At 37.5% G+C, this 25404-nt stretch overlaps 1 protein-coding gene across 3 annotated transcripts in view; it reads right to left on the bottom strand.

Annotated features, from left to right (window-relative positions):
- Positions 1-20828, bottom strand: part of PRKACB (protein kinase, cAMP-dependent, catalytic, beta) — a 35481-nt gene extending 14653 nt beyond the window's left edge. The window contains exons 1-4 of one of the 3 annotated variants that reach the window (XM_009884705.1): positions 17035-17436; positions 6588-6596; positions 3623-3684; positions 2544-2672 (exon numbers count right to left, since the gene is read on the bottom strand). In XM_009884705.1, coding sequence (XP_009883007.1) covers positions 2544-2672; positions 3623-3684; positions 6588-6596; positions 17035-17041 — 207 coding nt within the window. In that variant the 5' untranslated portion in view covers positions 17042-17436. Of the gene's footprint in view, positions 1-2543; positions 2673-3622; positions 3685-6587; positions 6597-8664; positions 8675-17034; positions 17437-20641 lie in introns of those variants that run through there. The other 2 variants (XM_009884704.1, XM_009884706.1) reach the window with 2 other exon arrangements.
- Positions 20829-25404: the final 4576 nt, after the last annotated feature.

Raw genomic sequence — 25404 nt, 5'->3', positions numbered from 1 at the left:
GACAAGATTTTACCACCCTTCCTGCATCTTCTGCTGTTTAGAGGTTGATGGCACCAATACCACAGGCTGAAGCTGCTGTTTAACACTTCATAAAATCAAACTGGAGCCTCAGCTAACACAGCTTTGCTCTCATTTAAGCTCAAGTTCAGGGCATGTCCAATGACAGCTTCCTGTAGATCAAATGATGTCTCGTAACAGCAGATTCTCCAACGGCTTGCCTGTGTCTGAGTTTTTATTAACAATATTTTTTTTCCAAAACCAATTACGTAATGAAACTAGCCAAGAAATGTTATGTTACAGCCTTCCTAATCAAGGCAGACAAATAAAGGAATAACAACCTTGCACACGAAACTACCGGCTACATCTATTACATTTTTTTTTTTTTTCATATCCTGATAAACCAAGCATAAGATTGGATAAAGGGACACACAATATGCTCTCTCGTTTCAAGTGAAATGTAAATGAAAAATTACAGGCAGCCTGCACATTGTCTATTATAGAAAACATACAGAGTCTGAAATTAGACAAAGTGATAGAAATGTGTTCTCCCTAAACCATCTCCTATTGTTTGATCAATTAATAGAAGATGCTAACAGAACACTAATATCTTTCTAACAAAATACATAAATATATAATTATATATGCTGTCAACTTGAAAAAAGCACGTATTTCATAAAGGAACACTTCAGACTTCTGATTATAGACAGAATAATCTAATTTTCTAATAGAAGACTGATACTTGGATGCAAACATCTTTAACCCTGTGAATTTTTTACTGCAAGTCCACTGCCTTCATTAAAAATGTGAATTTTTGCTTTTACCAGATAATTTTACAGGTCTAGCTTTCCAATTTATTTTAGGCTGAAAAGTAGAAATAAGTTTAATTAAATTTTTTTTTAAAAAAAAAAAAGTCCTCAGCCTATTTTTATGGCAGCTTTCTGAAGTAAGATGTAATTTCCTAAATTGCTCCAGTGACAAGGACGCAGCCATTCATGAAAAAGCGTTCAAAGAAAAAAAACCAGTTGAAAAATCAGCTGAAAATCTGAAATTTGATGATGGGCTCTCCATGTAGCAGTGGGATGCTATTCACACCTCGTGCTACTGCAATGCTCCCTGCAGGATGCCACCAGCCATACTGAGGTAATGGTGAGGTAAGTTTCCACACGGGTGGAAATAGTCTGGGCTCTTTCAGTTGTACTATGTTGGAATCTCTTTTTATTAAATTGGATATTTTTTTTTTTTAAATAAAAGTTAAAAACCATTGTTATAGCACAATGCTGAAGTTGCAAAAAAATCGACCTTTTTCCAAGTAAAAAAAAATAATGCCAGAATTGACACTAAAAGGTAAGTTTACTTCAGCTTCTTCTTGTCTGATCATTATAAAGCAGTCTTTAATTGAATGACACATTATTCTAGGTCCAGGACCCCAAATCACAAATGAAGAATACTGGAACTGCAACTCAGGGAAAATGGTTTGATTATGTCAATGCCATAGTTCCATTATATAAAATTACTCGGGAATGTAATAATGCTTAAGTGCATGAGTCCACATTGGGGCAACGCTGACTTTCATTTTGTTAGTTGCTGATTATTAAGTTCTCTTTGCCAGATTAATATTTTCTTAATATGATCTTTCTTATACAGCTGCAAAGCTAAGTATAGTGCCTTACAAAGTAAGAAGAGCTCTTATACAGAGGACCTTAGAATCTACTAATCTAAATAATGTACTTCTGAAAAACTTGTCAAAACCATTAAAAAACTAATTGTACTGATAAATTGCTGAAAAATATTTCTAAGAATTCTGGAATTCTATTTCATTTAAAATTTAAACTTTATCAAATGAGACCACTTAATTAATCTAAGAGTAACAAGCTGTTATAAAAAAAAAAATCAGGCTGGAGTAACAATACAGATTCAGACTACAGCACTTAAGTTTTCAACACAGAAAGTCTATTGTGTTACAGCTGTTCTGAGAGAGACACTACTGTTCTATCTATGCAGTTACTATAGATGCAACAGGATTATTATATAATTATGCATACAAAAAGTAATACCTCATGGGATCAAGAATGGAAAACCAGTTATTCGTGCAAACAATTTGTTAAATTATGGTTCACAAATGAAATTTTTGAGAATTTCTGGTCCTAAGGGTCTTCCAGAATTTTAAGCTACCCTGCAAAAGTGTATTTATTTCTTTATTTATTTTAACTACAGCACTACATTTTCCTTTTGCCAAAGAACATATAGGCCACCTTACAAAATCTAAGCAAAGAATTTCACTGCTGACGTTTTATTAATGCCTCGGACACTACTTAGAGCCTCTTTAGCCTGCCATTAATGTCATTGGCTGTCGTAAGACTTTTACACAATCCCAACAACTGAATCTGCTGGCTAAAAAAGTGAACTGCTTAAAGCATCACCAGCATTCAAATGCGATAAGCCAAAAAGCACCATAGGTGCAACAAGTTCAGCCACAGTTACCAGATCTTTGTCTACATCAAACCTTTCTGTACCACAAAAAAACCACTATAAATTACACCAACCTTCTGTTTGTCCAGTATCTTCATAGCATAATACTGTTCTGTGGATTTATGTTTCACCATCATGACTCTCCCAAATGATCCTGTTCCAAGCGTTTTTTGCCTCTCGAAATCATCTAGGCCAGCAGTATTCTACATACACAAGGATATAACGACATTATTTGCAATTTAACACCCAAAGACAATTTTAACTGTATGAACTGAATTCATTTATGAAAGAAAATTGAGTAAAATTACATTTATCAAAGACAACTATAGCCAGCTATACTGCTGTTACAATTTCATGTCTGGCAAATTTTAATAAGAGATTTTACACAGCACTCATTAAAACAGAGATTTAACTGAATTGTATCAACACTTCTATAATCTGTCCATACAGATGACACATGCTTAGTAAGAAACATTTAGCAATAAACAGATCATGAATTTAACATGCAGATAAATAACCCCCTCATGCTTCACAAACAAGAATATTAGAACATGCAAAAAATGCCAAGCTCTAGAGACAGTTCTACATGACAGCTGTCTGGACAGCATATCACTGAGTAAGTTTTCTCAGATATTCCTTACCATAACATTTCAAATGCTGCTTTAAAAACAACAATGACCCTTCCCAAAACCCCAAACCCTCAAGTTCAACTTTGAAAAGATTTCTCTCTAACAAGCTCCTTAACCTGCCCTCAAGCCCCATGCAGTAGCCTTAATGCTCTTAATCCCCCTTAATATCATGGGGGAAATTATTAAAGGGTAAATTACAGTCGTGCCAACACTCTGTGCCATAAAAAGCCAGCTAAAACATGCCAATAGATTTTGAATCTTATGTTGGCGGTGAACATCATTCTCCATAAGAAAAGACTGTTGTTCAGTATGAGCATTTCATCAGCTCAAATCTGGAGAAGACCCGAGAGTTTTTGCTGATGAACTTCAATGACAAAACTGGCATTATAATGGCAACTCCTTTAAAAATTGCATTAAACTGATTTCTGTTGTCTCTGCTGCTCATTACAGACTGACAACACACTGATAATGTCATCCAAAAAAATGCAATAGAGAAAATTATTGAATGCTTAAATGACTGATACCTGAGGGGGGCTTTCCCATTTTCTTAAAAAGTCTTCTTTGGCTTTGGCTAGAAACTCTTTCACTGAAAACAGACAAAAACAAGTGCATTTTAATTAATGTAATTCATCCCAGATGCGATGGAGATGCTTTGTTAACAAAATATGTAAACTTCATTATCAACTTATTTCTTCAGCTTATAATACGCTATTTTCACCATGTATGAAAGCAAGCATCAATGCCTCTAGAACTTCTACAATATCTCCAGGTGATCTCTAAGCTTTCTGGAGTATCTACATCATTCTAGGCAAATTACTTAAACTACATCAGCTCTAATAACTCACATTACTGTATACGCAAGCAGGCTTTAAGGTGATGTAAGATGTTCTTAATTTGACTGGGAAAAAAACCACAAACACCTGACATTTACAAATAGCCATTCCACAAAGACAGATTCTTTTTTTAATCTAGTTTTGTTAAATAAAAGTTACATTTTCTTTCAACTGATTGAGCGTAATGTCAATCTCATTGCTTTCCCCCCCATCACCTTCATTTAAAGGCTGTTTGCAAGCTCAAGTACCAAATGGACAGCATAAGCAAGCAAAGACAAAGCACAGGGCTACAACGACACTGCACATTAGGCATGCCCACAGTCAGAGAATATATTTTTAATATTGATTTTCCATTGAAATTAAAGGAATGTGTAATTGTAAACTTCTGGACGACTGTTTAAAATGTGCACCAACATATTTTGTTCAGATCATCTTTCAGCTGTTCTATTTTTGAATATCAATTATCAGCCAGATTAATGCAGATTGCTTAATGCAGTCATAAACGGGAGGTGTTTCAGACACTGCTGTGGTTCTGAAAGAGTCACAGAGTCAAGAAGAAAATATCATTCTGTTTTTGTGTTCTCTGAATCATTTTACATAATATAACGTTAATAACAGTGGACTTTCTGTACTGCGATATTCTGCCACAAGCAATTTCTAAAAATACTCAGCAATGCGCCAATATTATTCTGGTCAATATCTAGAAATATATGTTTTAGCAACTGTATTTTACCCTCTGATGGTCATAAAAAATTAGGTTTATAAGGGGTTGTAAACAATCATCTGATCAATCGGAACATATTTGTACTTGACAGAGAATACTATCATCTACACAGAGAACTTTTCAAAAATTCTCTTATCACGCCTCTATTACAGGTCCAGTTACAGCAGCAGTAAAAGCAATGGCAGCCCTGGAGAAGACTGGTTGTGGGGGTTTTTGTTGTTGTTGTTTTCCTTCCTTCCCCCTCCTCTCAAGTGTGCTATGGGCCTCAACTATCACAAAATACTCAAGGGAGGTTTATGGCTTCCACTGTCACTGGCTCTGATGGAGCAGCATCAATATAACGGAAATTTCAGAAAAATTGTCAAAAGTTCAGGCAGACCTCAGGGTTAGAAAGTGTTTAAAGCATGATATCCACCCTGTAATTTTATTTTAAGAGAAACAAGCAATATCACAGAGGAGGAACATATTTATTACCCTAAACTTATGGTAAGCAGCGTAAGAAAAACAGTTTATATTAAAGGAACTTTTTAAAATTGGCATTAAAATTCAATAAGAGTTAACAATATTTTAGCAGGGTAATCAGTAAAATGTTTGACATATTTGTCCTGTGTGGGGAAAATATTTCCATTGTTTTTAAATCACAGGGGTTGCTCATGTAATGACTTTTAATGATCCTAATTTGAGAAAAGGACAGGATTTCCTGTGGCATGAAATAATTTCTCAACACAAAAAAGGGAAGCTAACAACATCCAAATTCATGCCCAACAATCCTTCTTCCATTAGAAGAACAGAGAAGGCTTGATAAAGTGATGACGATTGATAAAGCTTTGTAAATATCAATTTATGTCAATGTAGCATGGAAGTTGTTTTTTCTTAATTCCAAGAAAAAGCTTAAGATGATCATTAAGATTACCAAAAAGATGAGCCTTCAAACTGAAGTGGCTGTAGCTTAGAAATGAACATTAACTTTAACATTATATAACACAACCAAAACATGAAATAATTGGTCTCATGTACAGTAATAACATGAAAAAAAAAGGTTTTAACTATCCCCTCGTTATCTCCATTGTTCACATCAATAAATATTTTTAAGTTTCCACATATTTTGCACTGAAATTAAATTACACAGTATTTATAAAAATATACAATGACATTTACATGTAGTCATCTCTGTCCCTGTTCTACTTATGGAATAAAGAATGCTGTACATGAAAAAAATATGATCCAGCTGGAAATATTCAAAGTGTGGAAGCATGAGAAAAATATCTCATTTCTAGAATACCAATAAGCCACAAGCTCTCCTTCAACAAAACTTCTACCTTATTCTACTTTACTTTTGCTCTTTTTTTCTTGGAAAGCAGCATTGAACACGTATGTTCAAAATGAACCTACCTAATGGCATTAATTGATCTTAAAATCACTACCTTTCAAAAACAATTTCATATTCTTTGGTGTCTTATTAGAATCACATTTCCTTCCTACTAAGAAAGGGGGTCACATTGTGCCTGGTTCCCATTTTCAGAGGTCACCTGGGCATACCACAACACATTTGAGCAGGTGACTTCCAATAGAATTTAGGCAACTTAAGCGCATACACTTCAGTCACTTCTGAAAATAGGACTGAAACAGGAGAGGTACTTTTGAAATTTATATCTCAATCACAAAACATTAGCTCTTGCTACAGGACAATACATTTAATTTCTACTTTTCAAGTGCAGAATCAAAATTTACACCAACTGGATAATAGTGACCACTGGTATTATTGAGATGATGTAAACAAATAGGTTTATTAGATGATGACTTAGAAGTTTTCCACAAGTGCACATTTTTAGCCACTTTACATTGTTACATTGTGATTCTTGTTTGCTTTTCTCGTCTTTAAACTGTTCCTAGCATCTGTGACTTTGGGCACTAACGAAGGAATGAGCATACCAAAAGTCTCTATAGGTTCCCCAAGGGTTTGCAGGAACATTCACCCACACAGATGAGATGATGAAGAGAGGAAAGAAAGAGAAGAAAAAAAAAAAGTTTTATGCATTTCCACAACAAACACATAGAAAACACAAATACATTCCACCCTTCCCCCTCCCCACTCAAGAACGGACCCTGTAATAAACCAGCCCTTTCCCACACAGACAGAATGACTCATGCTAAATCACAGAATGTTTGAGCAAAGAAATGAGAAAAAACCAAAGACAGCTAAATTCAGTATGAAAAAAAGATGATGCACCACAGAAATAAGCACAGCTTACAAAACTTCAGGAGATCAAGTTGGCATCTTTAATAGTTAATCTGTTCCAAGACACATCCCAGGAACTGTTGCTAACAAAAGTGTATCTATCTTCATCGCAGCATGCTGGATCACAATAAAACCTGCAATCGGGTGATCTTCCCACTCCTTAGCACTTTGTTCCAACAGACAGCATGTGTGAATTGCATGGCATGTGGTGGATAGCACAGAAATGGCAAGCAGTCTCAAAAAAAAATTCACAATCAAATTTCAGTCCCGTTACCCAACAATAGCAACAAACCCCCTTGAAAACTCTAAACTGCGCAGCTGAAGTTGCTGTATGCGAACTGGAATGCATACAGGAATCCTGTACAGTCGCTATACAAGTATGATTTAATTTTGTAAGACTACCAAGAAACCAGAACCCAGGAACGAGATGTCGACATACAGGTTCCCGTAAGCACCAAAGAGCAAGGAGATCGTACATATGGCTGAGCGAAGTGAAGATGAGGATGCAAGGAGTGCATGGAAAGACCAGCGAACAGACCCTGCTCAGACTGGTTTCATGGGTACAGCAGAAGCTGGAGCAAAGGAGGCTGAAACTAAAGGAGGAAAAGCTGTTGCTCAAGAAAGGAAGGCGCTGGAAGGAGAGGGCAAGGCAGGAGTAACAGCCCTGGCACAGAGGGCCACAGCAGTGGTCAAAACCACCGGGCGCATCAGTAAGGACACAGCTGGAACTGAAGAGGACACACAAGTAGTGCAGAGATTAGGTGAGCACAAACACAGCGCGTACCTAGCCCTTTGTGAGCAGCAAGAGCAACCATTGGCAGGAGAAGCAAGTTGTACGCAATGCAAACACCCAAAGCATAGAGTAGGAAATCTGGGGAGATTCAGAAAAAGGCAGGAAGAAATGAGGTAACGGCCAAGGAGTCACAACTAAAAGACTTCAAGCAGGTTTGTAACTTCTGCCTGCTCCAGTTCAAGGCCTGGTCAGTAGAAAAGCTGGAGGTGCACATGCAGCTGGACAAGGCTGAAGCTATCTCCTTGGGTATCACAGTTGGTGTGAGACCCAGCCTGCGCAGGGCCGTACTTGGAACCCAGGCAACACGGGGATAAGCAGGAAAGCTTGCTGGAAGAGACTTCTAAGGGAAGCGGAACTCAAGATGCAGAGGTCCCCGGGTAACACTGGCATACAAGGAGGTATTAAAAAAAGAAAAAACCAACAACCACAAAATAAAACCAAAACCTAAGCAAATGAAAAAACCCTACCACACACAAGACCAAAAAGACCCTGAACCCACTCCCAAACAGCAGATCTGTTATCTAACAATACACTCACACAACGCACAATACTTTTGTTTGTTTTATCGATCAACTTTTGTATGAAGAGTTAGCAAGCTTATAAAAAATATTGTTAACAAATGGTATGTGAGTACTATAAAGAGTACTCTGGCCTAAACACAGTTCAAGAGTGAGTGAATCAAATGAAAGCTCCTGAAAAAAAATAAAAGGATCAGGACCTCTCAATTGCAGGGGTGCAATGACAGCAGAGGGAAAGGGGTCACAGATGGAGCAGTCCTGAAGAGTTACCGTGAATTACTTTCTCCCACCTCCCACGTGCACTGTATTTGTTATTCTCAAGCACATCTCCCACAAGAGCCAGCAAGCCAGATTTTTTTTTGGGGGGGGGTGGGGTGGGGTGGGGGGAGTATTTGGATAGGATTCATGGCAAGAAAGCAAGAACTAAACTGATTAAGACTAAACATTGGGCACCACTACAAACCCCCATCTGCCGTGCTAAATGCCAATCTCTGCTTGGTATTTAAAATGCCCTTTATCAAACTACAATTCAATTTCTGTTCCAAAACTGTAATATAATCACTTGAAGTCTGGAACTAAATGGGCTATTTAATTAAATCTCCAAATTTCACTTAAGGGAAAAATAAACATGTATAAAGAGATGCCAGTAAATATATGTGTATATTTCATTTTTATAAAAACAATACTTATAGCCTTAAACATTATCAAGATGTATATAGATGCCTTAGTGAATCCTGTGGTTATGGTACCACATTTCAGAAGCAAGTGAGAAGCGTACAATTGAAATTTAAAGTCCCACTCGTACACCACTAACCTCTTAAATATCTTTAAATTTCTCTTTTGATTAGCAGGAAAAATATCACAAGGCTTACAGCAAGATTCTTCTATCCTGGCAAGTCTTTGAAAATAAACACAACTAAGTGTTAATACACTCAGAGGAAGTAGCATGAGCACCAGTTAACGTTTTAATAGCTGGGAAACTCTTCAAAACACAAACTAAAATGGTATCATTGAAACAGTCCGTCAACAAGAACAAAACTCTTTGTTTCTCACAATATGAAAACAGTGGGGAAAAGTCCAATGTGACATAAGACTGGTTGAGGGCAAGTCAATCTTGTCTTAACATTGCAGCGAGACAGACTCACTGGCTCTCTTGTGACATGCTGACCAGTAAGGATTTTGTCTTGTTCCTGCTCTAATAGATACAAAGTCACAAAGGCTAGATTAATAAACTCTGTCTTGATTTAGTATCTCATTTATCCCATTTTTTTTACCTTGAGAGCAAAGTTTTGATCTTATATTTCTGTTTAAACATTAATTGTGTTAAAAACTGGGGATGCAGAGCAAACTAACTTACCCAGCTGCAATGGATAAGAACCTCCAGTTAAAAAAAAAAAACCCTAAACATATGGGGCAGTTCCGTAAGAACTCATTTGCAGGAACAAAAACCCTAAAAGTTCTTAGTAAATGAAGGATCATGTAAGAATTATTAACTGCATACAAGTTTGCTATTAAAAAGGAAGTGCTATTAATCAATCTAACTGCACGCTGTAAACACTTCTGTGGTATACTGGGAAGGACTAGTAAGAAGTGGAGAAGGGAAGAGCATGGAAAAAATGTGGAGAAAAAGGGAGAGGAACAGGATAAATAACAAATTAAGAGCAATTATAGCTGCAGTGCCTACAGACTAGAAGAGAGCACTAGAATCTGATTTTTGGGGGAGCACATTCAGGAATTAATTTACAATGTGCAGCAATTGTAAAACACAAATTGTTCTCGTCCACTTCAACTCAAAACTTGGAAAGCAGTCAAAATCTTATTTTAAACCTGTCCATGATTTTGAACTCTTGAGCTAGACAGTATTTTCTCAGTCTTCTAGAAGCAAATTTGCAACAGTAAGAGCTCTAAAAAGAGCCCAACTTTTCTTTTTTCTTTTTTTTCTTTTCCCCCCTTTCTTAATTTTCAGTGCTACAGGCTGTAACTTTACACTGTAAATTAAACAAAGCTGAAGTCTTACTTAATTTTCACTTCTTTACTTGGCTGGCTAGACAGCAACAGCCTGCATAAGAGATGTGACAGATTTAGACATACCAAAACAGGAGCTGGGTTTTCAGCTAGAGATAATACCTATCTCTTGAATTTTCAGCAGCAGATATTCTACTGCGCACAACTGCCACAGTCAGACTGGCTCTTTTTCCTTCGATTTTTATTAGAGATAACAAAATTCATTTTCTTTCCACATCAAATTTTCAGTCTTTCTCACTTATTCTTTTTCTTAAATCATAAAGTACTGCCCTAAACAGAGGCAGTGAACTGCCTGCTAATGCCAAAAGTACAACGTAACAGAGACCACTCCAAGGAGGCAGGACCAAACTCAACTAACACCAAGTCACTTAAAATGCAAATCCTTGAAATTTTGGTTAAAACCCCCTAAATATATAATGTAAATCAGTAAATTTATTCAGTCACAAACACAATCAAGTCTTGTACTAGTTCTGCTCAGAGTTGAATATGCATATATGTCCCAATTCAATCATTTTCCACCAAAAAAATAAAGATGAGATAAAAAAAAACCTGCTTTCTTAATCTAAACCAAAATCCAGACCCAATACTCCTCAGAATCTAGAAACTAATATACTTCATTTAAAAAAGTGATTCCTCCCTCAAGACACACAAATGAATGCTATATTTCCCAGTTACACCGAAAGCCTCTCTTCTTCTCTGCCAAAAACCCCAAAACAACCAAAACCTATGAACCAAGCTGAGATTTATTATTCAAATCCTAAATTATGCAAGTCCTCCTCAATGCAGACATGCAGAATACCTATCTAACATCCAAGCATGGGACATGATCTCAAGTCTCTTGCAGATTCCTGGTGGGTGAGGGCTGTTCCATCCCTTTGGTTCTTTTGGTCCTTCAGGGTGGCACCTCTATTTCTTGCCCAAGCCTTCCTTTCAAATTAAAGCATTTTTAGCAACATTTTGCTGATTCATTAGAGATGATTTTTTTTTTTTCTTCCAGTTCTCTCCACAATCATTTAGAACTGGCATCCAGTTAGTTCTGGAATATGTTAAAACTAAGTTTTGCCCTAAGGAAAGGACTCTCTCTCATACCTTCTTCCTGCTTGTCAAGTGTTCATTGAAGGGAATTATTTCAGACTGCTGGAGACGACTCATTCGTAAATCTGCTTCCTTTCTTGCAACAGTCCACATGCTTTAAGGCTTAAAAGTCCAAGAAATAGCAGTTTGGTTTGTCAGGCTGCAGGTCAGTGTTCAGTATGGGCTGGTATAAATAAAAAAACCCAACCCAGTCTTGTCCTTCCACAGTCACTCGTTCCTGCCTCTCTATCATGACCTTCCTTGAAAGAGCAAAAGCATCCTTGTGGCTGACTGCCAAGCCAGGTCAGGGAATTAGGCCAGATTAAAAAGTATTGGACAGAAGGCAGGGGAGGACATGGCAAGCTAATTTTAATCCACAGCAGCTCTCTGTTCTTTTCATCACATGAACGCTCCTTCTGGGGTGAGGGAGGGGACAAGCGGGGTGGAAATAGGCAAATACGTGGGGCAGATAGAACGGCTCCTTTTCTGAAGAAATACTGGTTTGTGCTAGTGTAACATGACCATGAAAGTACAGCATTGGACTACTGAAAAGGCTTCTGAGCAATAATTCTAATTTTAAGTTATTACTCTTCAATTATTTGATTAGATAAATTAATTCTATTAGCTTACAATTTAAAATTAATACTTTTAAATTTAATACAATTATGTTCAAATGCAGTACTTAACACTCCCTACATATAAATTTAGTTCATACATAAAAGGTTACGTGAAGAAGTGTTAACATGTAAAATCCTCAGTTATCATACAATGATGTGCTTTGTGAGCAATTAGGAATTAAGCTTCATCTGTACAGTTGTAGCTGAACTTTATCCAGCGAGTAATCTAAAATGTTGCAACCACAGGATCTCCAGTGTAAAATACTGCCTTCCTGTGTGAAATATAACAGGTATTACTTTACAAAGAAAACAGAAAACTGCAAAAATTGTGAAAATTCAAACACTTCTGTTTCTGCAGTGCATATATTTCCATGGTTACGTGTGGAGAAAAAAAAAGAATACATTTTAAGAATGAGTTCCAAGAACAAAATTTTCTAGGGCACTACTATAAAATATCTTGTAAATGTATCACATTCTTGAGTAAAGGTTCTTAGCAAATTCCAGTAGTTAAATACAAATTTACAAAATAATCAGATTTTCCTCTAACAGTCAAAACTACACACCAAGCAAAATGTTTACGGCATCTGCTTCAGTTTTCCTCTACTTAAGCTATCCACCCCTCCGCACTGTAAGACACTGGCTAACTGCATAGCACCAACTTTCCTATCCATATTACTGCCCCACCTTCCCTCTTTGTAAAACTTCAGTGACTAAAGAGGATAACACGTTACTGGGCAGCTATCACTGAAAGTATGTTTTATGGTTAGATTACTAGAAGCAGTAAGCAAAAAATCTGCAGGTAGCTCATCTGTTCTGCATATTGACTAATAAATTCCCTGCAAGGAGGCAATGACTCTCATAATACTAGATACACTCATGCACAAATAATACCCATTTCTTCAGAAGTAATCCAAGTTTAACTAAACTCAGTTCTTCCTTATACTCCAAACTAAACTGCAGGGGCTGGTCACTATATGGACGCCTTTCACAAGTTACTTGAAAAGAGCAACCCTTGTGTTGCTTTTTCTTTTTTCAAATATTTCATATAAGGCATCAAAATAATAGCAGATCCACCAGTCTTGGTTTAATTGCACTCATGTCTAAGTCCGCTTCCCACAAAGCTACTTTGCTCTCACGTTAACAAGACTACACGAATTCTCATATGGGTGTGCTAGGATCAGTAAGACACATCTTCACAGCTGTCAGGGTAAGTCAGCAACGTAGCTCTTCATCTCCTTGCAAGATTTGAGATTCTGACACATCGCTATGCTGACATATCTCCCGCAGAGCACACTTTCAATATTTACAGGAAAGGATTGCCTGCAGTAACTAGCCAAGCAGGAGAAGTTCATTTATAACCTTAAATAGCAGAGAGACTGACTTCCTGAATAAGGAAGTCTTACGTAAATAAACACATTTCACAATTCAACACATTGAGTGAACAACAAGTTTTTGGTTGCCTCAGGATTTGGGCAGGCAAAAAGTAGGTAAGAGTGTTTACTATTCATCCTGATAAAGAATGGGACATTAGAGAGAAACTGGTTAAAGTCAGCGCCTATTTGGATAAAAGACAGGCATAAAACTTGCACAGAATTGAGTTGCAAATCCTGCAAAAAAAAAATTAAATGAAAGAACAAAACCACACAAATTCTTAATGGGCTGGAGTATCTGTCAGGAACTAGAATCAATAAACGAAAACACCAAAACCATTATTCAAGTTACAAAACTGCCCAGAAGAACCTCAATAATTCAAGCTGGGAAACTCTTGTTGCAAACTTTGGCTTGCAACAGCAGTACCAGCAGCAACTCTTAGAGGAACCAGCAACAAATTTATATAAACAATTTGAGATGTAAACTAAAAACCAAGGAATGAAGCAAATCTTTCTGGTAACAAAATATGTAACAAAATATATACAAGAAATGTAACAACAGGGACTAGAGTAAGTCACAGTTCCGAAGATGCAAGATTACAACATACTAAATACCCTTTCCTTTGGAAGAAAACTCAATTTTATTAAACTCATTTTTTGCTTATGCCCCAAACCAAGCACCCTGAGGGACTGTTCACTGTATGGATGAATTTTAAGAACATCAACGCAGCAACTCTTCTCTTGCCTCTTCTGTTTTCAAATATTTCGTACAAGAATCGGAACAAAACAGGAACCCAGGTCAACACCTAAGAAATTATCCTAGTCCACTCTCAGAGGGTAACAGGTAACACTGAGGAATTTTTGAAAGGAAGAAATGATTAAGTCCCATGAGATGCATATAAAAAGATGTATAGTCCTAGCGCCTGGAAATTCCACGGCGTCCTTCCATTTTCTATAGTCTTTTCAGCAGTGGGAATAATTAGTTGCTACTTGTTGTCCCTTGCCCTTAAAAGATGTTCCCAACACACATAACAGAATTTACACTACCTTCCTTCACCGTCACTCCTATTCTCCAGTGCACACAAAGCTGGACAATAATTCAGCAGTCTATCGGTATCGCTCATACTCTTTCCTCATACTGCTCCATCTGTCTCCACACACATTTGGTAATCCTATCTTACGAGTGTAAATTTCTGTATCTGCAATTACCTCTGTTTGCAGTATATAAAAGTACTAGCCCAATCGTGTACCTGGCGATACTTGAGAGTATTAAGCCTATTCCTAGTGAAACAGAAGATCTAGCAGAGTAGCACTTTTCAGAACAGAGCTGGGACTATTAAAGTTACTTGGCCTTCCATTTTTATGCTTTCAAGAATATTCTGCTGTTCAAAACAAAAACTCTAACCAAAAAACAATAGAAAACCAGGCTTTTCTTCTTTCAAGTCTTTCCAGAAAAAAAAAAAAAAAGTCATATAACTGGAGCTCTCCTGGGTTAAAAAAAACCCCAAAAAACAACAAAAAAAACCCAAACAAAAAAGAAAACCAAACAATCACCCCCCAGCAATCATACTTATTGTGCTTGCAACTGAAGAAAAAATATCACTTTTTCATCAAGGCTTCACTTGCATCTTGGTACTCTTTCACAAGGACAGCATCTGATTTTATCCACTGACAGGGTGTAATGTAACACCGCTGCAGTGAAGACAGCCACAAAGGTGGTACTGAAAAGCAGAAGTGGTTTAAATCGGGAAATGTTTACAGCGAAGACTTAATCTAATCCTCACTTGATAGGGGAGGAAATAGTCACCTTTCCCTTGTCAAAATTAGACTTCCGATTTATAGATCTTTTTGACTGTGAACTGACACTTGGTAAAAGTTGCAGCTATTTATTTCTATTTTTAATGGAACCAGGAGCCTGGATGTCAAGATGAATGAAATCTACAGATGCAAATTGCAGAATAAAGCCCCAAGGAAAAGAAAACAACCAACACCACCCCTCCCCAAAAAACCCTAAACAACCAACAAAACAACACACCTGTAACCTCTTTTTCACCTAGTTTGTAAGAAATTTATTCCTTTAAAATGACTCAATCATAACACAACACCAAAAAAAATAAACCACCCAAGCAGCAAAAGTTAAAATAGAGCTGATTTCCACAAACCTTAATTCCTCTGGAAGCTACAACCTAACTGTAAGAGAAACAGAGAAAAAGGCGATGGAAAACCCAGCCCAGTAACTGGTGAAAAGCTGAGACTCTGACCCAAGGAGAGACCTCTCCATCAGCAGACGAAGGCGGCTGCGTGACGCTGAGGAAGGCAGCGAGGCTGTAGTTTCCCCTCATCGTCCAGAGAGGCTGAGCAGGGGCAGGTGTCGGCGGGGAGGTCGGGCTGCCACCGTGTCCCTGCAGCACGAGCACAGGCTGGCCGTGAGCCTGTGAGCCACACCGGCTCCCACCAGGCTCCCTCTCGCCTGCCAGCATCCCCGCTGGGCTGCAGGAGCACTGGGCCACCTCCTTCAGGGACAGCCTGCGTTTAGGTTTACTTGAACAGCCATGATGCTGTAACATAAGTCTCCATAATGTACGTATAAAGTTCTGAAACCTTGTCCTATATCTGTACCGGTTTTGACATTTGTATATTGTTGCAGTTTGTATACCGAGGAAATGACAGCCACACTTTTCATTTCTGGGAAGAAAACCTCAACACATTTGTGAGAGATAACTGTATATAAGCTGATATTAGATAAGGCAGTGGGATGACTCCTCCCACTCTTTATCTCATGCCATGCACAAAAGTGAAACCTTCATAAAAATGGTCCTTTAAATTTGCAGGATAAAGCAAAGCCACACACACAGACACACACAAACTCCATAGACGTGATTAACTATTTTTTCTTTTCAAGCAATCTCTAACCGTCTTGAGTAATTTTCTAAAGCTCCAGACTGCCTGCTTGAAACAAAAATGAATCAATTCAGAAACTAATATATTTGGGCTTCTTGCAAACAATTTTCAAAGGATATCTGTTTCTAAGGAATTAAATGTACAGAGTTTATATAATCAGATACAACTTTTCAATAATATACCACGCAAGAATAAAGTACTTCATAATTCAATTAAATTCAAAGTACCTGATAATAAGTAGTCACAGTGGCTTTGGAAAGCAAATACCTGCCTGGTAAGTTTACTAGACTTACTGTAATACCTCATTTCAAATGAGACTCCCCTCCCCTACTTCCATGAATGACCTCAACTATCTGCTATCCCATCATTTAGAAGGAATAAAAACCACAGAAGAATAAGCTGGTTCAGATGAAAAACAACAAAAGCCAGTTCAGAATTTTTAGGTTATCATTACACTAATTTCAGAGGGCCTCTCTATTTGTATCAATTCAGATAAAATAATTTATTATGAGCTGCACAGAAGATTAAATGAACTGACATATACATCATTCAATTATAAAATTTTCCAAATCAGATTCTGTGCCTTATTTACCGATAGAACAGAATACTGATAGAATTTCAAATACCAAATACCAGTTATGCAAAGAAAAATGTTTAATAAAAACTGCAAATCTTTGTAGGAATAGCAATTTTTAATAGAAACTCACAGTGAGTCGATTACAAAAACAAAGAGATCAGTACTCGATGCAGCTATGCAGACAAGAAAGGGAAACCTGGTAGATTTATCCCGATTGTGAAGACAGAACAAAAAAATAGTGCCAAAGGTAATAGAAAGGACTTACCATTCATGCTGAAAAGCTAGTTTTCAGAAACATATTGCTCCTAATATTAATCCAACAGTTGATGAAGTATGTTAATCTCTGCAAAATCAGTGCTTCAATCTCTACACACACTTATACACTAACTGGAAAGAGAGAGCACACAGAATCCAGGGAGCTGCTCTTCCTTATGAGCTCCTTGCGATACAAAAAACTATGAAGCACAAGATACCAGTAGTAAACCAAAATCAATATTCAGGACACGGATATTTGGTTTTTCTCATTAACTACTTCTATTCTGACCAGTGCTACCTATTCATGTCTAATGCAACTCAAAATGGCAGGGGGGAAAAAAGCATGCAAACACCAGGAGGTTTTAAGATGTTCTCAATTATATCAAGCACTGGTTGTTTCCATGGCAACCTTAGACCAGAATTATCTGTTGACTTGTACCCAACTAGTAGTTATTCTAAAGCTTTAATCAATCACACAATGTACTCTGTACATTATTTCATATTTCATGTGTATTTTTCTCTACACACACATATAGTGATTATTTGGCTAAATCCATATAAGACATTGCACAGTATTTGAAAGGATATCGATACTATTTTGAATCGGTTTGAGACCACATAATATTCCTTTGACTATTCATCACCCATGCATTTGCAATTTAGAGACTATGAAGATGACAGAAAGACTCTCCTGACCATTTCAGTTATCCAAGTTGTTAATGTGTTCTCTTATTATGCACAGATTTGGAAAATATTTGTATCCGTTCAAGAATAAAAGATTCACACTGATCTTACTGTCTCTATGTTCAAAACCAAGCAGCCTCATTCTCCTTTCCTTTCCCATTTCAATCTTTCAAAGAGCAACAATCAACTATGAAAACAAAAAAATCAAAACGTAGGTTCCATATAGTTGCAAGTGGTCACAGTCAAGACATCTAAACTGAGAATGAAATCCATCATTCTGATGACTGCCATCGCATCCCTTCCATCCTTTGGCTGTGCAGCACAACTGTGTTACCAGTTCAGGCTGTACAATCACACGTGCGCTCAGTCAGCTTTTTAAAACATATTCCAAGGCCTGTGGTGTCCTGAGCCACCCCTGCCCTACTGGATTCTGAGGATTTTACAAGACACATCCATTTGTTTCATACATCAACCAAGAATCCAAGGCACATTAGAAAAACTCTCTGTTTTATATATCAAAATAACAAAGCAAAGATGTTAAACTTCAAAGTCAACCACTGAAAACACCCTATAGCCACAGACCACATGGCAAATTCCTCACATCCACACTACTAGACAACTGACAACACAAACGATGTCCACCCAACAAGCACCAGGTCCTGCCCCTTCAGCAAACCCATAAACTTCAGCAGTAACTGCTTGTAAAAGGACATATATAGAAACAGACCTGTAACAGTATTTCATCACAGCAGAAGGTATAAATACATTAACTTTCTTTTCAAATTAATTCTAGTTCAAACCTAAACCAAGAAAAAACTGGAAAATTCACTTTCCAAACTTTTTTCAGGAATTAAAGAGTGCTTTTGCCTCGAACTTCAAGAGTAATTCACACTGTTTGCTATGTAGCTCCACCTAAAACCTTACACCAACATTTCATGAGTTGCAGTGATATGGGCAGAATAGTTGAGGATATTCAAATATCTTTACAAGACAAACACCAGTATGTTTCTAAAACACAGCTTATTCATTAAAATTTCTGTGAAATTAATCTACAACCTAAATTCAGTGACCCTCAAGTAAAAAAAAAAAAAACCCAAACAAAACCAGAAACAACCAACCACCAAAAGAAAATCAAACCAACAAAACAATAATGTTTCTCTTTCATTTTTCACAAAGAATTTTCACAGATGATGTATTTTTCTGAAGATATAATTAGGAGTCAGGAGTAGACAGAAATACTCCTTCCACTGTACTCCTTATCTCCTCTATCACTCCTTCGGCTACAGTGGTAGTGAAATGAGAATCTTGAGATGTAGACTTAGCCCATGTGTACCTACAGTATTTTTATTATTTTTTTTTTTTTTAAATAAACTACAAATTGAGACTAAAGGTTCAGGAGAGAGATTCAGAATTTCACCCCAAAACCAAAGCTACATAATCAACCACCATTCAGCTACCAGCTTGGTAACTCTGGCTCACAAAAATTGCATGCAACCACTGTGCTTAATTATGACTTAAAATAGCATTCGCGGAACAGCCATTTTCACCATGTTTATCATCAAGAGACACGACAGTCCATTTCCTCATCAAGCAAGTAATACAAGGAAGCCTGCCTTAAATAGAGGGGAAAAAAATAGTAGAGACTTGTACACAAACAGGTCACAATTTGTAAGTGTCAGTAGGTCAATACCATCTTTTTCTTCATGTTATATAAACAAAAATGCTTCAGTGTTATTTTTTAAAATAGATATTTACACAAAAAAGAGCTTCTACATAAACACGGTATGCCTCTATTTTTACCAGGCTGAAGATATTTCGGAGAAGTGGAACCTCAGAATTTATGCACTTTCATCATTTATCCTATCAACAAAACTAGTCGATCCTTTCCCATTTCATTTGGGAGACCTAGATTGAATCTATTTTAGGTCAGTGCATTAACACCTTCCCCCCCCCCCCATGTTTACTGCTTATCCTTTGAGAACAGATTTACTCCCGACTCATATAATATTTTAAATTGCAAGCAGGGAGATGTATAAACACTGATTTTCTTCATGGTAACACTGCGATGCTAAGCATTTCCAATAAGGCCTATTATTCAACTGAAATAATTGTGCTATCTAAAATCCATCAATGAATCTTAAATCTGGCACAAAATTATCATCAATTACCATATTGTAACATTTTAAAATGAGTATTTAACCAGAGACAATAATTGCTTTGCAAAATAATGCACGACTTTAAAAGAAAAAATGAAAATCAAATGTCAATTTACTTACTGTGATATTTTTTGAAATCTCACTTTTATTACCCAAAATGTAATCATGACAAGTTTTAGTTCATACAATACTGTAAACTGTTCACTAATTAAGAAATTAAAGCTAATGATAGTCAGCATTCCCACACTAAATTAATACGCAATAGTTAAACAATTTTATATTGTTTACCACTGTATAGCGTGTTCTGATGTACATATCCCTTAAAATAAAACGACTAATGATAAAAAGCCCTACAATTAGAAGTTTAATGTCTGCAGCAATGTCTGCCTGCTCCAAAGTTTAAACATTAAAATCTTTAATGAGTTTTCTGTTTCTGCTGAACTAGCTGATTTAATTTGAAAATAAAGGAAGTAATTTAGAAGCAAAAATTGGGGTGGGGGCCTGCCAAAACAAGTCAACTGTGCTTTAAGAGAAAAGAAGGGACAAGGGATAAATTCTCCTGCCAGCCACCAGTCCAGGAACCAGCCCCCCACCTCCCCCTGCCTGATGCAATATGCTATTCTTCAAACTAATACCTTTAGGTAAGGAATTGTAAAATTGCCTCCAGAAACGTATCACAGACCAGGCTTCGTATTCGATTACAAATATGCAAGTTCTTCACTCGCTAGGGAAGCTGAAGAGCGATTATCTATAAAACAAACAAAACCCCCTACTTACTTGATTTGTCCCATAGGACAGCAAGTTCAGAGCAATGTTGGCTCTCGTTTTCCAGAGCCGCTCTCTGTTCATGCGCACCACTCTTTGAATGCCTATGGAAAAGGCGATTAGCAAAACCTTCCAGTCTCTGCAGCGCTGTGGCTGTCCCTGTGCACTGGTTACAAGGTACCTCCTTCTGAGCTGCCATCTATACACACCGGCGACTTTCACAACAGCAAAAGGGAAAATATCTAAAGGGAGCTGGACAACCCAGAGCCACTAAGAGCTATGCATGTGTCAAGCTTCCTGTATGCAGTGTTTTCTAACCACTACTCTCTTCTACTTCCTGTTAAGAAAAGCTCTATAATGTACTGGTTTATACTGCTAAAAGTCTCTCTTCGTGTCAATTGAAAAGTGTTTCTTTAAAAAAAAAAAAAAGGCAGTAATTGCTCTAGCATGTGTTTTCACAGCTTTTTAATGCATCATGTTTTATATTTAAATATACATTTTATGTTAAAATACTATAAACAACTTGTTCAGAAGTAAAGATCAGAGGGCAGATGTATTTTTTTTTAAATTTACCACAACCATGCGTGAAAAAAGAAAAGTGACTAGTCTGCAGTTCTTCCCCTGTTATTAAGATGGAGTACTACCATCATCACAGCAAACATAGCCAGCTATAATCTAATCATTAGTAATCTCATGTTTTCAATCAAACAACTTTCTAAGCAAGGAGATTACTTGCAAAAACCACTGAAGAAACTACTATTGGGAGGACAAAAAAGTATTATTTTACTTCTTTGAAAAAAATCAGGCTGAAGAAGTTGAATTCTAATGTACATATAAACACGACTGCATTATACCTATCCCAACTGGGTTCTACTCCAAGAATGAACCAAACGCATTTAACTTTTTCAGGCATAAGGTACCAGAACGACCAGCTTTGGCAGATCCTTATCTAGCAGCATGCTCACTCTCCCAGCCCCAAAGGCAGCTGGGAGGAGAGTCACAAAGTCATGGTCACCAGCTCCTGACACTGCTTATGTAAAAGCTTTGCATGAAAGTCTCCCAGAATTGCATAAGAAAGTTTTTTTCATTCACAAGAAATTCAAGTATTTTCAACTGTAGTGTAAGTTTAGAAAGCACCATTTTTAACGGCACAAACCATAGGGAAAAAAAATGGAAAGCTGTATTTAATATTAAATTATATAATTTGCAAATTATGTAATTCTGCATGCTTACGATGCATAATATTAAATATTCCCTTTTTTTGTGAAATCGGAAACATTAGGCAGGTTTCTCAGTATATCCTCTGCACATATAAGATGTGGCTTCTAAAAAATTTAGGCTATTCTTAAGAAAGATTGAAATAACTGTTCCACAATCTGTCTCCTGTCTTATAGTCAACACGTGTTAAAGACATACCTCATTTTTCACCACCATACTTCTCACTGAATAGTTTTCAAATGTCAGCAGATATCCATCCTTGGACATTACATAACCATTTCATAACAGCTCTGTGCTTCAGAAGAAACACCATGATGACAAACTGCCTATGATAATGATAAAACAATAAAAACGTGAGGGACAGACTTTACAGATCTGGCTACGTTCCTTCTAACGGGCACTTCCAGAGTTGTGGTAATTGGCCGCAGTCAACACGGCAGTTCAAATTTCTAGACTCTACGCAAAGTACAGAAACGCCCTTTGCTGTCAGGCTCCAGATATACTCTGGAAATGTAATTTCTTTCTCTGGCACCTGTCAAAATCTGAAACCAAATCTCTAAACGCTTACGTTTTACACACCGGTCTGCAAATCTGGATGAGCACCTTGAGCTATCTTGTTGGTGACCAGGCTGCTCTCCCCGGTAAGGGTCAGGTGCTGCAGCCTTCCCTGGATCCCACTACAGGTCCTTTCCACCTTACGCCTTCCAGGCTTTTCCCTGCTTTGTCACAGGATCAATGCTGACTTCCATGACACTCTGTTGGTTCAAGGCTCTGCTGAGAGAAACAAGATCTAGTGAAGACCATGGGGATCCGTTTGCCTTATCGGAGTCACAAATAGGCAGAAGGGATATATTATGTGCCATATATAACCAAGCACTTTATGACAGAGTAATGCTATGCCACCCTCCATACAGTATTATAAGAAATACTTAGAGAACACCAGTATGCTTATTTCCCTCTCTGGTGAGCTTCTTGGGGTTGGAAGAGTCCCTCTGGAATCGTTCAGCCGTGCTCCCCTGTAGCGCCCTGCAAGTCTCTGGGCATCCAGGGAATCCTTCCAAGAGACTATTATTTTCTCTTACCTCGGCTGTTTTCTCCACTAAACAAAGCCACCCAGTACAATGGTGTGCTCATCTTGTCTCTCTCCTCTCCCATGGTTCTGAGCCTTTACGCTATTGTCACCTTATCTTTCACACAAGTCTTCAACACAACCATTTTGTTTCCCTGATCTCAAAGAGCGTAATTTACAAAATTCACATCACATTACATAAGTTGGAGTTTGCCAACCCTCTAGAGTCAATGGAGAGATGTGGGAACTGCCAGAGAGCCACTCTACCCACCAAAATTCAGAGCACTGAATGCACCCAAGTGACCAACCTGGACACTTGAATTAGGTGGTGAAAATCAGAAGCAGAAATAGCCACCCTCTGAGACCACAGAAGTGAACTGGTTTAAATAAGAATAGGTTATCTAAAGGGGATTATTAAAAGATATCTTAAGAGAAAACCGGGATTTGCCAGAATTTTACAAACTATAGCAGAGTTCACTGGCAGCAGAAGTTATTCTCCACATGCAAAACCTGGAAAAGAAAGTACTGGTCATATTTATACACAGATAGTAATACAGTTTCCTAGTCTCGGAAATTTTTGGCATCGATTGGCATTGTGGAATGATAATACAAACCAGGACCACAATGACTTTCTGTGAAGCCCACATCCCACGTGGACTTCAAAGTCTTCATATGAAGTCCGCAATTTTCAAAGGTGGAATCACCTATTTCCTTTTACGCTATCTTTCATCTTATTGACATACTAGTCTCCAAATAAATGCAATATTCATTTATCCACACAAAGTATTTTATACATGATATATAAAATGCAGAGTCCATAAAATCTGACACAGTACTTAACCGCTCAAAAGCTCAGTAATCAGCAATGGATGATGCTTTATCAAAGGCAAAATTCCGCGGCTCTGCTTGTCTTACGATTTCCACTTGCCAGCCAGCACTGCTTTTCCTTAGAACAGTTTGTAAAGCTTTAAATACAATTAAATGCTTATATGGACATGTGCAAACAGACTTGAGGTCATCTTACTCATGCTCCAAGCTGGAAGAGGAACCCAAGCCAGCTTTGACCTAAAGCTGTGCAGTCCTTTTGGTTAAGCTTGTATGCCCTCCCAAAGGAGCAAAAGCTGGCTATACTCCATCCATACCATGAACATCCAGATGTTTTACCCACTCAGTGCAACAAAAGTCAGATCAGCTCCGTGTGCACCTCTGTGCAGAGGTATAACCCATATAACATCAGGCTTGATTAAGATGCATTTAATTATCACCAAATAACTTTTACTCTACAGACAGTCTCTGTGGCATAGGAAACCTTTCTGTTAGAAAAAAAATGGCTTACTTCAAGTCAGTTATTTAAAAAAAAAAAATTATTAATATTTGAAGACATTAAGACTAGCCAGTTACCATCCAGGTCTCCTATTAGTTTCTACAGCTGGGCAGTGTTGCAATTTCCCTTTTTGTTTGTATTTATTGCAAAATAAACCCAAGCTGCTCAGGCTACACAGTGTAATGCGCTACCTGGTGGATGCCAGAGAGCTCACAACCCACCGGTGCCTGACCGAGCGCTCTCGGCACAGGGGCTCCATGCCGCCATGGTGGTGCCCGTTGCCTGCAGAGCTCCATCTCTTCCAAAGCGCTCCCAAAAACACTCAGTTCAAACCAACTAGACATACAATTTAAGGAAAGCATTAGTTACATAGAAAAAACATAAAAGAGTTGCTTCAGTGTTTTTAACTGGTTTCTAAAATTTCTGTTCTACAAGAGATAAAGCTCCAACTTCTCCCTGCAGCCAAAGTCAATACTGAAATGTTAAGAATTTCCTTTAGGCAGAAATTTTATTTTCACTAAATTCTAGCCACTAAATCTTGGCAATATTTTAAAACACATTCAAACCCCCTACAGGTGGGTAAGAGATTCAGCTATGAATGTGAACATTAAATGTCTAAGTTATAGTCTTTTGATAAAAAAAATATTTCAGTAAAATTTTTTAAGGTACTCTCCCACAAATTTGTAAAAAACAACATAATGATGATAGCCACAGGAAAGGGCTAACAACTGTGGTCCTCTAATCTGATAAGAGGCAACAAAACCATTTATACTTTTCCTGATGGCCACCCCATAACCTCATGTGCATTTCCCAGCAGCTGATGCCCAGCGTATCTCTCAAGCATAAGTAACATCACACAGCACTGTAACTCAGCCACAGACTCTTTCAGCTTCTTGGTGAAAAAGAATCAGGAAATACTGTAGCTATGAGGACAATTTCTTTTTAATAATCTCTGCTAAAACATAATTTCTCAATTTCTAAGAAGCAATTCTACCCTACCAGCCAAGCCTTAAAAATTAAGGATTAAGAAAGAGAGCACCCTCCTTTCCTCGAAGAGCCTCGATGGTTGAGTAATGGCATGATTTGTACAGTCCTGCTTTAATTGAATACAGAAAAACGCCCGTATTATAATTTTAAAATATTTAAGATGTTTCCCTAGTAAAG

The sequence above is a fragment of the Charadrius vociferus genome, unplaced genomic scaffold, assembly GCF_000708025.1.
Source record: "Charadrius vociferus isolate BGI_N301 unplaced genomic scaffold, ASM70802v2 scaffold163, whole genome shotgun sequence".
In the NCBI taxonomy this organism is placed as follows: Eukaryota; Metazoa; Chordata; class Aves; order Charadriiformes; family Charadriidae; genus Charadrius; species Charadrius vociferus.
The sequence above is the reverse complement of the archived record's forward strand: the minus strand, read 5'-3'. Positions and strand labels throughout refer to the sequence as shown.